This window comes from Typopeltis vanoorti, chromosome 22, assembly GCF_054136105.1.
Source record: "Typopeltis vanoorti isolate ZY-2024b chromosome 22, IOZ_Tvanoo_1.0, whole genome shotgun sequence".
In the NCBI taxonomy this organism is placed as follows: Eukaryota; Metazoa; Arthropoda; class Arachnida; order Uropygi; family Thelyphonidae; genus Typopeltis; species Typopeltis vanoorti.
The window spans coordinates 80520631-80535703 of NC_143570.1; the positions used below are offsets into that span (position 1 = coordinate 80520631).

The 15073-nt window shown below is 35.5% G+C and overlaps 1 protein-coding gene across 5 annotated transcripts in view; it reads left to right on the top strand.

The window, feature by feature from the left end:
- Positions 1 to 15073, top strand: part of ebi (transducin beta like ebi) — a 253321-nt gene that overhangs the window by 208560 nt on the left and 29688 nt on the right. For all 5 annotated transcript variants that reach the window (XM_090412349.1, XM_090412345.1, XM_090412347.1 and 2 more), the window contains one exon: positions 13761 to 13926. In XM_090412349.1, the coding sequence (XP_090268475.1) occupies positions 13761 to 13926 (166 nt within the window). The remainder of the gene's footprint in view (positions 1 to 13760; positions 13927 to 15073) is intronic.

The window sequence follows — 15073 nt, forward strand, 5'->3', positions numbered from 1 at the left end:
TAAACCACAACATAACATGATGGTACAACATGAAAGAATTTCGTGCTGGCTAGGGTGTCACCCAGTTAAACAAGGCCCCCGTTGTTCTTGCCAGGGAATCAGGGCATACAGCAAAAATCAGCTACTGGAACAAATCCTAAAACACACCCAACATCAATGTACTATCAACATAAGATGCCTGAATAGCAAAGAAATGGAGCTAGCTGAGGAATTAGATAAGTACCAGATTGACCAGGGGTGACTGAAACAAAAAAGACAAAAAAACTGGTAAGATCTTTCAGAGCAATAAATACAAAATGTTATATATAGGCAATTATAATGAATGAAAACGAGTCTTCCTTGATTTTAATCTTCTTGAATGACAGGCAGTTTCAAGTAGAGTGATGTGGGCAAATATCAGAATGGGGAACTGGACAATTAGACTTATTTGTGCCTATGGTCCCACAGAAGGTTCTACTAAGGTAGAAGTTGTTTGCAAAACATCATGAAGAAGGTTGTTCTAGAAGAATAAAAGAGGAAGAGGAGAAGAAGGTCCACTGTGTTTGCAATTGTACACTAAGAGGGAAGCTGGACAGTTGCTGCTCTCATATTAGCAGAATGTAGCAGAAAGTGGAGGAATGGTAGGTGTCAGTTCAGTGGAGTACTGACCATGAAAGTACTTGTAGAATAGACACAGTGCTGAGACATTGCATCAGTCATATGGAAGCTGAAGTGAATCTTTAAGAGCGGGATCATCTGCAAGCTGAATTGCTTTCCTCTGGACAGTGTCAAGAATTTTTAGGAGAGCCTCAGATGCACCACCCCAAACATGAGCAGTATTCTAGGCATGGAACTGGTTTGGGATTTGTATATGGTTAAGAGTTGGTCAGGTGTAAAATAACATCTTGAATGAAAGAGTATGTCTAGTTTTTTAGATGCTGAGGAAACTATTGATGTAATGTGTTTATGCTAGGAAAGACTGGAGGTAAATGGTACCCCCAAGCAGAGAGAGAGATGATATTGTTTGATGATTTGTATATTACTGAAGATATGAATAAGTGAGCTGAGATCCCTTTTGCAAGAGAAGAGGCAAAACTGTATTTATGTTGCATTGAACATGATCAGGTTGTCCTCGCCCCATTGAAGGATGTAAGAACAGTGGCACTGACTTTAGATGATCTTGAAGCTTGGGATGTCAGAGTACTGTATGGTATGTCAAATGAGTAGGATGAATGGAAAGTAAGTCATTTATATATACATGAGAAAGAGAGAAGGTAATAGAGACAGAGACTTGGGACACTCCTACATTGGTGTTGAAGCTCGAAGAGAGGGAACCATCTGCTATGGGACACCGATAACAAATGGTGAAAGCTGGCTACCCATTTGCATAGGGTGGCAGAGAGACCAGAGGATGGTAATTTGTTTAGCAAGCTTCAGTGCTAGACATAGGCAAAAGCTCTGGATATGTCAAGAGTAACAGCACAAGTTTCTCTGAACCTTTACATGGCACTTATCCAGTGGTTGGTAATGTAAACTAAGAGGTCAGATGTGGAACTAAAATGGCAATCACTGATTAATTGGTGCCTCTAAGTAGTGGAGAAGCTGTCTCTTGATGATGTTCTCCATTATTTTAGAGAGGACTGAGGTGATGGCAATTAGTCTGTGGTTTGATGGTTTCTTATATTTTAAACCAAACATTGAATATATGCTCACCTTCATTTCCCCACCTGCGTTACTTAATATCTTCATAAAAATACAATAAAAAAGTCACTCTAGTTTGTTTGCATTTGTCTTTCTTCACTGATACATTTGCAATCACTTGCCTTCACTATTCTACATAATAAAGATTAGTTTTTAATTGTTGCGTGCTTGCACATTATTGCTATATAGGCTCCTCCTCACTTTGTTGTAGTACACAAACAGATAAAATATCACCTCCCTTTAACAAACCCATTACAGAAGATGTTGCTATTATCAATCAGTTCTGAATCCTAGCCCTTGCTAACCTCTCTTCAACACCTTAACCTCAATGGAGATTAACCTATAGTTGTAACCCCAAGTCTTATCACCCTGTCTGTGAAGTGCAACAATTTTGCCCTCTTTCTTCTCCTTTGGGAATTGTCCTTTTTTTAAGATTCTTGCTAAACGGGTATGGGGCCATTATCTCCCTAGACCATTCTTTTAAGAATGCATTGATATGTTGTCAAGCCCTATTATCTTGCTAACATGAAGCTTACTTAATTCCTCTCATATTGTGGAGAAAATACTGTTACTCCCTTCTCCTCATAATGATGAAATGCTTTGATAAATTTCTCATTAAATACCTTACACTATATTTTCTACTGCAGTTATCAGTCTACCATTTTAATCTGCTAGCATCATGCTCCTACAATCATTCTTTCTTCTGTTTTCCTTATATCAAAACTCCTTCTAGGATTTTTCCTGGCTTCATTGGCTAATTTCTGCTCATGCTGCACTTATGCTGTCCTTACCAACTGAGTCACTTCCCTTAACTGTTTTTTGTACCTCTCATGCAACTGATATTTATCCTTATCCTGTGCTGCCTCCATAAAGCAATTTGCATATTGTTCTGTTTAATCTCTTCATTCATCCATTTGATTCCTACTTTATTTAGCCTTTTCACCTTTGGGATACACTCAGACATTGTTGCTGTTAAATATCTCTTATTCAGTGCTCAAGTGGCATCTGTCTTGTTTCCACTCTACTGAAGTTATCTTTCAGTAATCTATAAATTTTCTTCCCCTTGTTTTGCATGCCTTCTCCTATTTCAGGCATATACTTCTATAGTTTAAATCCTCAATAATGATAGCCTTCTATCCTTAAGGTTTATATGTCCCCAGTTCACAGTCCTCTTCAGACAACTTTGGCTTGTAGCAGCATCCATTTATGTATTTTGTCCTCTGAACTTTAAACCTTTAAACTCACACCACCCATTGAGATTTTTACCATGATTTTAATTGCTCTTCAATTGTTAGCAATATTCACCTCCCCCTTCTGTCTTGTGTGCCCTCCCTGAATGTACAGCATCCATCACATTCTATTCCTATACACTGTAAGTACAGTGTATACACTATACTTACAGTGTGTATGTATATTTTGAAAGTTGCAGCACCCCACGATTTCAAGCCACGAGCCGCCACTGCTTGGCTATATATCGGTGATAGGGAAACATTGGAGAGAGTACAGAGGTGAATAACTAAGGCTCTCTTGAGAATCTGGAATATTGAATATGAGGACAGATTGAGGGAATGTTGTCTTCAGAGCTTGGCAAATAGGAGGAGGAGGGGTGATATGATTGAGATGTATAAGCTGATCAGAGGAGCCTACCTAACAGATGCAGGAGAATTGTTGAGGTCATCCCTGGAGTACAAGGGTCATGTGAATAAAGAGGTGAAAAAGAGATTTTTTTTGCTTGGCAAGTGGCTTTTTTTCATATCCCATTTTGACCTCGAGATGTGAACCATGATGCTTTTCTTTTCAAATGAACTAAAGCCTGTTTTACATTATACTTTTTTTAAACTCTTTTATACACGTTTAGCTGAGCATGTGCTGAACCGTCTCTAGTGTAACGATTGTTGTTACGACGTCATATTTATCGGAAATACAATGAACGCTGTACGTATTTGCTCTTTTGTGTATCTATTTTGGTATTTGTGTAAACAAACAATACACTTTGTGAATATTTTTTTAGGTTTGTATTTATTATGTGTACTGTATGTATTTCTTTTTATAAGTGACGTGTTTTATTGTAGCTTCATGTTTATTTTCTGAATAATCTACCGGATAAGTGTAATTTCACTGATCAGCATATTATTTTCAACATGGGGCCTAAAGAAAACTAAGAAAGAAGAGAAGAAGAAAATTATAATAGAAATTAAGAAAGAGATGGTGGAAAAATATGAGAAAGGAGTCAGGCAAAGTGATCTGTGCAAGTAGTATGACTTGTCCAAAGCTGCAATTGTCAAGAAAGCAGATTTTTATAAGGAACTGGATGTGGCCAAAGGAGTATCTATCATGTCATCTTGAAGAAATAAAGTTATGGAAGAAATGGAAACTTTACTACTCGTGTGGATTAATGACACAACTGAAAGGAGATAGTGTATCTCAAAACATGATCTGTTTACAAGCTCAAACCATTTACAAAGATCTTTCGCAGAACTTGCCATCCACTAGCAGTAGCAAAGACATCGGCAAAGAGTTTAAAGCTAGCAAAGGATGAAATTATAGAACCAGTATCCATAGTGTTGTTAGACATAGAGAAGGTGCTAGTGTTGACAAAGAAGCCGCTGAAAGGTTCGTGAAGGAATTTCAGAAACTGATGGAGTCAGAAGGTTACAGACCAGAAAAAGTTTTCAACTGCGATGAAACTGGGCTTTTCTGGAAGAAAATGCCTAAGAGAACGTTCATCATTAAGGAGGAAATGACATTGCCAGGACACAAGCCAATGAAAGACAGACTAACTTTGCTTTTTTGTACCATTAACAGTGGTGGTCTGAGGATAAAACCTGTTGGTTTACCACTCTGAAAATCCTAGTCTTTAAAAAGCAGAAAGTTAACAGGCACAAACTCAGCATTATGTGGAGAGGTAACAGCAGAGCCTGGGTAAAAGGCAATTCTTCTGTGAGTGGATGACAGAGGTCTTTGCTCCCATAGTGAAACAGTATCTACAAGAAAAGGGTCTGCCTGAGAAAGTTCTTCTTATAATGGGCAATGCTCCAGCACATCCACCACAGTTGGAAGAAGATTTGGATGAAGAGTTTGATTTCATCAAAATTAAGTTCTTGCCTCCTAATACCACACCACTCCTACAACCAATGGATCAATGCTATTTCCAACTTCAAAAAGCTTTATACCAAAGCTCTTTTCCAAAGAAGTTTTGAAGTTATCACTGACAGAGGAATTAACCCTCAGGGAATTCTGGAAGAATCACTTCAATATTCTTCATTGTTTGCATCTTATTAGTCAGGCATGGGAAGATGTTTCTGTGAAAACTCTAAAATCACCTGGAAAAAGTTATGTCCTGACTGTGTCCGAGGAACTGCATTGGAAGGACCTGAAAGCAAAATTGACATTGTAGATACAGTTGTCTTCCTGCACAAGACTATGCATTTGGAAGTTGATGAAGGAGACATATGGGAGCACAACGTTGAGCTGACCACTGAAGTGCTACAGGAGTTAAGAAAGAGCAGGAAAAAGAAAGGGATGAGGAGGAAAAGCAAATGTCTTCAGAGGACGAAGAAGACAGCAACAAAAAGGAGCAATTCTAACAAGTGACGTAAAAAAAATCTTTGCAGCACTGGGGCGAATTGCAGGAACTGGTTAACAAGTGGCATCCAAATCAATGACAATGTCATTAATCACTTTAGAAGGGGGTATTAAGGAGGCAACAGATTCAGTCAACGTTGGATAGGTTTTTTAAACCTCCCTCACCTAAGAGACAAAAAGAAACAACTGATGACAACAAATCAAACTTCTGAACCACAAAACCAGCCAGCAGAAAATTGATTTTTTTTTACAATATAATGGAAGATGATTTTCATATTACTCATGTAAGACCAAAGATTTCATAAATAAAAATTAATATGTAATGGTATACAAAATGTATATTTATGGTGTAAAAATGCTCCTTCTCACTCCTCCATTTCTTTGCATTTTCTTCATTTAGTTGAGAATAGTTTTTGGATTTTTGAATCTGGGAACAGATTAATTGATTTCCCATAAGATATAATGGAAAATTGGGTTTCGAGATACATACTTTTTGAGATACGAACCGTGGTCAGAAACGAATTAAGTTCGTAAGTCGAGGTACCACTGTATTTGCATTTTGTTAGTGCATTTCATAAAGGTTTGACTGACGTGACAGCTGTTTTGAACTATTGTTTCTTTGTTTCTCTTCAGAGACCATTGTATAAGTAAAGGGTCTTCTCCAAAAACTGGGTGATCCGCAATAAGTGACAAAAAGGATCATTAAACTATTCAGCGATGGTTTTACTCAGTGACAGGCTTTCCTTACCACCAAGCAGAACTGCTCCTATCCTGGGGAAAAGCATTCACTGCAGCTGCTCTGGTAAAGGTCATCCTGAAAAACATCAATCGCCAGAAGCTCAACAGCTCTGGCGATTGAAAACTCAAGAGAGCAAAATCTCCATTCACTAATAAAGCAATCCAATGTCAGAAAGTTGTATTTTTCACTAGTCAACTCTCGGTTAATAGTAATTATCGAAGAAAGAGCTGTATCATTTCAGCGATATAAATTATATAGAAATGGTGAATATTAAGTAGTGCAAGCTAAGCAACTCAGTTGCCAACCTTGACATTAGAGTTGCCTTATGCCTGTGACAGGACTTGTCCTGAAAAAGGACTATAAGTCCTGTCTCCTCCATATTAGACCACTTAGCTCAGCTTCATTTCTTTGCATCCTAGGTATGATGTAGACCTGGCTCTCCATCCATAGGGTATCATTGTTACTGATGAGTTATAGAGGTTTTCAGAAGAATTGAAGTGCAACATAATGAGCATCACTGAAAAGAGATAGAGCTAGCAAAGTAGCTCATTTTTAGAATTGGAGAAATGTGCTATATTGACATCATTGTTATTATTTACAAATAGTTATTATTTAGAATTATATCTCCTGTTTTGGTCTGAGTGATTAGGAAAAGACGAGTAGCTTTAATGTTCAGTACTAAACCTCGATTTCTTGAAAGGTTGAAGTAATGTGTACGAATTTTAAAATAGAAAATTGAAAAATGTAACTTATTTACGCTTCTGATTCCACTGAAAGCACACATACTGAGTTAGTAGCTCTGGATAAAAAAGAACAGAACTGATAATAAGTGCATACTTAATTTCTGTTCTTATTACAGTGGAACCTCGGTTGTCGAATGACTCTCATCTCGAACAAATCAGTTCCCGAACATATTTTCCAGACAAAAAACGCACCGGTTTCCGAACAGAATCTCGGTTCCTGAATAGGCAAACCAGCAACCACATTCTCAGTGGGCTGAGATGCAAGGTGAGAGAGCGTCAATTACATGGCAGCCTCCGCTCAGTGCAGACACCTGCTTGAATTTGCAGTACATTTTCTTGATTTTCTTTGTGTTCTGTTGTTATTTCATAAATTATAACTCTCCTCTGTATAGTTAAAGTGAAGTTAAATTTTCGTCTATATTTTATCTATTTATTGTGTTTATTCTTTTTGTGTAAGATTTTATGAATGAAGTACTGTTATAAAGTTTAAATAAGCAATCATCTGGGATTCTGGAATGGATTAATCCATTTTACATTAATTCTTCTGGGAAAATGATTTTAGTTTTCAAACAAATCGGTTCCCGAACAGCCTTTAGAAACTAATTATGTTCAACAACCAAGGCTCCACTGTATATGGTTTATCCATTATCTGGTTCCAAAATAGACTGGGTAAGAACATAGAAAATAAATATCAAGAAAATGGCAAAATATTCTGGAGGATTGAAAAAGCTTAGAAATGGAGGAAAGACTACTGTAACGGGATTCAGAGATGATAAAGGTGACATGAAAACTGAAGATAAAGATATTCTTGATGTCTGGAATAATTACATTTAAAGATTGCTAAAGGAAACAGTGTTAGCATGGTGGTAGAAAACACTGAACAGGAATGCAGTCAGGAAACACACACACACACACACACATATATATATATATATATATATACTTAAAGTAGAAAAAGCCATCAAAAACCTGAAATGTAAAAAGGCAGCTGGAGTAGATGGTATTCAACCAGAGATGTTCAAGAACATTTGATGGTGTATGAGGTGATGCTGTATTAGATAAGGATATACATTATCTGCACTGTAAATATAGAGGTATGAAAGTTTTATAGTAGCTCTGCTGCAAAATTCAGAAGGCCTAGTCAAATTCCAGATAATTGGAGTAGAACTCTGATTGTGCCAATCTGTAAAAAGGGAAATAAAACTAAAATTTAACAAGTTAAAACTGAAAATTACAGGCATATTTCCCTAATGAGTGTTCCTGGTAAGATTTCCACAAGTATACTTGAGAAGCAGCTACAAAAATTTGTAGAACAGAAGCTTGGTGAATAACAAGCTGGATTCAGGCCAAATAGAAATTGTAGGGATCAAATTTTCACTTTAAGACAACTAGTTGAGTTGTGTAGATTTTGAAAAGGCATATGACAAGGTGCTAAGGAGAAGAGCTGTTTAAAATGTTACGGATGGTGTTAATGGGACATTATACCAAACATGCTTAGTCTATGTTTGAGTTGTAAATTGGCCATTAGAATTGAGAGAGTTATGGGTACTGATGTTACGTTAGGTGTTAGATAAGGATGTACATTATCTCCACTGTTATTCATCATCTGTATGGATCACTTGATGAAGAAAATTGGTCTGAAACCTTATATTAAAATTGATGATGTTAATCTCAGCTGCAAATCAAAAAATTAGTATAATCAAAGAAAATGTGTTGAATGATTTGTAATTCTAATTTATTGCATAGAAAATTATTATTACCAAATATGAATTAGCGTCATCTAAATCTTTGTACTTTGTGATTGTATAACCATGTAAAAACATAAAAATGTAATATAAATTATTAGAAAACTGTTATTTGTAAACATTCACAAAATTAGAATAATATTTAATGTGGTTCAGAATATTAGAATAATGCAAAAATAAATGCACAAAAATTATAGTCAAAGGAAACAACATGATAATTAGTACTTTGTTGCATCCCCCTTAAATTTTATGACTATTTCTAAATGGTTGGGCATATTATTCACTAGCAGTTCAGTCTTTTTTTATCTAAACATGCCCATATGGTCCGCAGACTTTTGAAGAGGTTTTTCATAATTCCCCACAAATTCTCAGTATGGTTTAAATCTGGTGAGTTTGTCAGTCAAGGAATTACATTGATTTGCCTTTCTTCGAGCTATCTAGTCTTGGAATTGTGATAATAAGACGAATCTTGCTGAAAAAGGAAATCACCATCACATAAATCATCAAATGCCAGCAACATACAGTGCTCAAGAATTTCTTCATATACTTTGGAATTGACTCTTTCATATGCAATACACAGCCTACCTGGACCATCTGCGGTCATGCAAGCCCAAACCATGACAGAGGTTGTGAATTTCACTGAACATTTCATCCATTCTTTATCAAGTATCCCTTGATACTATTCCTGAAAACCATTTGGAAAAATTCTAATATTTTGAACCGCTTTACAAATTTTACCAAGTTTGCGAATGTTTTCAAATAACAGTTTTTTTATAATTTATATTACATTTTTGTGTGTTTACATAGTAATAAACCTACGAAGTATGTAGATTTAGATGATGCTAATTCATATTGGATAATAATTATTTTCTATGCAATAAATTAGAATTGCAAATTGTTCAACACATTTTCTTTAATTATTAAAATTTTTTGATTTGGAGATGTACTTCTAAATAATTCCAATACAAGTCAGCAGGATTCTCAGATTGAATTGAATAACTGTTGTAATAAATTTGGGGTGAAAATCAGCAATATAAAGACAATGAAAATATCAGAATCACTGATACATCACTTGTATCTTGAAGTAAACCTATAGAATCAAGTAAAACATTTCAGCTATTTTCAGGCACAATTTTTAGTGAAGATGGTAAATTAAATAACTAAGTAGACAACAGAATTAAGTAAAGCTGGTATGATAGAAGTCAGCTGAATAACTTTATATGGAATAAAAGAGAAATTAGTCAAAACACTAAACTAGCTATATACAAGGCAGTGTTCAAACCAATTTTAACTTATGGATCTTAGAGATGGGTTAGAAAAAATAAAATTATTCGACAGAGATGGAGACAAGATAAACGAGATCTGAGAAAGATTTGTGGGGTGAAAAGATGTCATCAACGGCAATATCATTGATGGTGTTGTTAACATTCAGGAATGTGTTAGCAGAGCTAATCTCAAGTGACTTGGTTACTTAAACAGAATGGGAGAGGAAAGAATAGCAAAACAAATATTCTTTGCTAGGTTGGCAGGAAAAAGACCCAAGGGAAGACAAAATTTAAAAGGATTGATTCTGTAAAAAGTGCCTCAGAAGAAGACAGAAATATAGAATCTAATAATGTTGAATTAATTTGGAGGAAAATTGTCAATTGGAAGTAATTAATGATGTAGCTTTTCCATGTAGTAATATCATAGTATTCTGTATATTATGATATACCCCCCTGGGGGTACATATCAGGAGATGATGATGGTTCCAGAAATTTTTTTTTTTTTCAAAAATTATAATCCAATAAGTTATTGCTCATGTTTGTAACAAATTGTGTTTACTCTTGCTGCTTTTTATGATAAGTTCTTTAATATATACTGTTGTATGATTTTGAATAACTAATTAGATGTGTCTAGGTGGCTGAAAAAGTGTAGACATGTACACACATTTAGTTTACATATGATAAAATGAGTGTTATGTATAATAATGGACTCTTTGAATTACAACAGTTATTCGATTCAGTCAGGGAATCTTGCAGACTTGTAGCGGATTGATTTAGAAGTATAACATCATCTGCACAAAGCAAAAAGCTGACATTAGCATCTCCAATTTTGATATCAGGTTTAATTCCACTTTCCTTCATAATGTGATTCATATAGATAATGAATAACAGAGGGGATAATGTATATCCTTGTCTGACACCAGATTTAACATTAAACCATCTTCCTGTACTAACTTCAATTCTAACTGCTGACTTACAACTCAAATAAAGACTAAGTATTGCTTGATATAATGCTACACTGACACCTTACAACTAGCGTTTTGAATAGCTTCTCTCTTGGCACCTTGTCATATGCTTTTTCCAGATCAACAAAATTAAATACAGATCTTTTTTATATTCCCATGATTTCTCAACTATTTGTCGTAAGGTGAAAATCTGATCCCGACAGCATCTGTTTGGCCTGAATCCAGCTTGTTCTTCACCAAGCTTCTCTTCCACAATCCTTCTCAACTGTTTCTCAAGTATGCTGGCATAAATCTTACCAGGAAGAATCAGTAGAGAAACCTCTGTAATTCTCACATTCAGTGTTATTTCTCTTTTTATATATGGGTACTATGAGTGCTCTACTCCAATCATCTGGAATTCGTCTCTCTGTCCAGATCCTCTAAACTGTGCAGTGCTGCCACTGCAAGACTTTTATACCTCAATACTTGAGCATTTCAGGGCGAATATCATCTAATCCAACTGCCTTTCCACATTTCAGACTTTTGATGGCGTTTTTTACTTAAAGTATTGATATGTATTCCTGATTGCATGCCTGGTCAGTGTTTTTTACCACAGTACTGTCACTATTTGTTTCATTTAGCAATTTTCAAAGTAATTACTCCATACTTCAAGGATATCTTTTTCTTCAATTTTCATGTCACCTTTATCATCTCTAATTCCTTTTACAGGAATTAGAGAGGATAAAACTTTCCTCTATTTCTGAGCTTCTTCAACAACCTCCAGAATATCTTGTCACCTTCTTGATATTTTTCTACGTTCTTACCAAAGTCTTCCCATGACTTTTGTTTAGCTAGCTTTACACAGTGTTTAGCTTTCTTACATTTGTCTCTGTATTCTCTAAGAGCACAAGCTGACTTATTTGCTAGTAACTTTTGATTTGCTTTCTTTTTTTCCTTCACTCCCTCATTAACTTCTTGTGTCCACCATGGAGTTCTGATTTTTCTATCCTTGCAGACAACCTCACCACATGCCTCTGGCTGTATCAGTCAGTGTTTTCTTCAGAGCTTGCCGCTGAATCTCCAAGGTTTGATTCCTGTTCTCAAACTCTTTCATTTTTTCTTGAATAATGTTTGTTTATTTCAGTCTACAGTTCACATCTGAGAGCTACTCAACTTTAATTTGCTTTAATACTTTCTTATATATTCTTCTTTTCAATATGAAATTCAATTTTCTTCTGCTCAAAGCTAAATAGTGATCACTTCCAATTTCAAATCCTCTGTACACTCTAGTGTCCTGCACCAGAGAGAAAACATCATTATTGACGATAACATAGTGAATTAGACTTTTCTTATTCCTTGTGGCTTCTCTCCATGTGAATTTGTGCATATTTTTCTGTTCGAACATGGTATTAGTAATAAGCAGTCCATGTCCTGAGCAAAAATCGAACAAGTATTTGCCATTATTATTAGCTTTGCTCTTTTCTCCAAATTTTCCCAAAATATTTTTGTATGTCTGGCAATCCTTTCCGACTGTGCTGTTTAGATCCTCAACAAGGACCAACTTTTCATTTTTCATTGTGTCAGTTGCTTTCTCTAAAGCCTCAGAAAATATCTCCACTTCTACCTTAGTAGAACCTTCTGGGGGACCATAGGTACAAATAAGTCTCATTGTCCAGTTTCCCATTCTGATATTTCCTCACATCACTGTACTTGAAATTGCCTGCCATTCAAGAAGATTAGCCTCATATTTAGTGTTGAATACTATGGCTACTCTTCTTTTCCTTGATTGTCATTTTCTGAATATAACATTTTGTATTTATTGCTCGGAAAGATCCCACCAGTTTTTGCCTTTTTTGGTTTCAGTCACCCTTATTATGTCTATCTGGTACTTATCCAATCCTCCGCTTGCTCCTTTTCTTTATCATTCAGGCTTCTTATGTTGATAGTACTGATCTTTAACTCTGGTGATGTTGAGTTGGGGTGTGTTTTCAGAGTTTGTTCCAGTAGCTGACTTTTCCCTGGTTCCCTGGCAAAAACAACTGGTGCCCCTTGTTTAACTGGGCGAAGTCCCAGCTGGCATGAAATTCTGTCATGTTGTACCATCATTTAATATTGTGGTTTAAGCCAATAAGAATACAGTTTGGTCAGCTAAATCCCAAATTTCCAGCCCATCCTCGTTCGTTCAGAATCCAGGTAGATATCTAACAGGGTGCATCATGAGAAAGTGAGGATTGGACATTAGGTCAGAAGGCTCTGGTCAGTTCTCTGCATTACTTTAACATTTGACAACATAGGGGTGCTTAAGGGTCAACGCTGTATAACTGAGAGGAGTTCTCTGCATTACTTTAAATGCTATGTGGAGGTCTCTTCTCAGTTATACAGCTTTGACCCTTAAGCACCCCTATGTTGTACACAAGTTTTCACAGTTTATTTCATGTTTCTAAGCATTTCACTTCAGATATTATGATATCCAAGTATTTTTTCTTTTTCTTTTTTATAAGTATATCATATTCCTTCTCACATTAAGTTTTTTTTTTTTTTTTTTACAGCTGAAGTTATTCAGCTTTAAAAATATTACTACCAGAGCATTCTGTCATTCTTGCAATCAGATCATTGTACCCCATATAATTAGTGTACAAGAAATGCAAGGATTAAGTTTCATAAAATAATCTCAAATATTGAAACTCTTGGAGGTAAGAAATAGGCTGGTTGCAGCTGATTGAATTGCATTGCTTGAAAAAGTATCAGGTAATAATACATTCATGAAATATACCTTTTTCATTTCGTTACTCATTTATGAGGCTGATACTAAAGGCAGACAAGTGCAACTGTTCTACAGAAAATTAAAAAGGTAGGATTTACAAAATTTTAATAGCAAAAAGCACTTTCATGTGAGAGAAAATTCAACACCAGTGTTTTGGGCTGTTTGGTGGTTAATTGAGTGAATTACTGATAATGGTTTTGGTTTTACTTACTTTTCATACTTATATATATCAATATATATATATATCTCATATATTTTCATACTTATATACCTAAGTTCTTTTATTAATTTTTAGTGCGTCATTTGACTCAACAGTGCGTTTATGGGAAGTGGAAAGAGGAGTTTGTCTGTATACTCTCACTAAACATACAGAACCTGTTTATAGTGTTGCTTTTAGTCCTGATGGAAAATACTTAGCAAGTGGTTCATTTGACAAATGTGTTCACATATGGTCAACACAGGTAAGATTTCTAAGTATAATAAAATTATGAAACTAAAATAAATAATTTGGTGAAAGGCACCAAATTATTTATTTGACAACACACAGGGTGCTCTTAGTTTATTATTTGAAGGTTAGCATTGTCCTTCAAATATTTTGCATATCTTAGAGCACCAAGTCCCACTAAATTAAACCTTTATTATCCACCCAACTAGCCTTGACTTGTATACATGTCAAGGTCACCACGAATGCGAAATGCCCATTAAAATTGCATTAGGATAGGATGGGCTGGGTAGGGGGGGGGATTATACATAAAGAAAAAGAGATTTCAGAGAGAGGATTACAATGAAGAAAAATAAGAATGTAAGAATAAAGGTTGTATGTTAAATTAGATTAGAAATTGGGTGGGGGAGAGAGAGAGATGGACTACATCCTTGTGCACTCTAGTATCATTAGGGTTGGTATGGGGGAAAGGGTTGGGGCACATGTCACTGTAATTTTGATAGTTATACAGAGAACAGATACACTGTTAACATTTTGGAAGGATTGGTTGATTTATTGTTGTGATGTTTTATATTTAAAAACTGATATTATCAGTGTTCCAAATAGTGAAAAAATATGGGGATGCCTGTAAGTCTTATTTCAAAGGATAGAGAGAGAGAGAGAGAGACATCAAGAAATTGCTGTGGTGTGTGCGTGTGTTCACAGTATGTTTGTAAGCATATGTCAGTCATTACAGTTACATGAACAGAGCTTTGTGATATGTTTGTTGGGAGTGGGGGGGGAGGTATTTTGCTTTCTTCATTCAGTAGGTTTGGAAGAATAGATGATCCGCATTACCCACAATGCTTCATGATTCTGACAAGGAATACTTGTTTAAACCAAGATATGTAATATCACTACCATCTTGGCAGCTTATTTTGTAAGTGTTGTTACTTTAGGAATATCAGTTTCCATTAAGGTGAATTGGGACCTACTATTCAGTGTTGTTATTATTTTGTTACACATACAAAAATATATTTGGAAAATTTATAGAGAAAAGAGCAAATCTAATAATAATGGCAAATACCTGTTGGATTTCTGCTCATGACATGGACTGGTTATTACTAACACAATTTTCCAACATAAAAATGTGCACAAATTCACATGGAGGGAAGAGGCAATGAAAA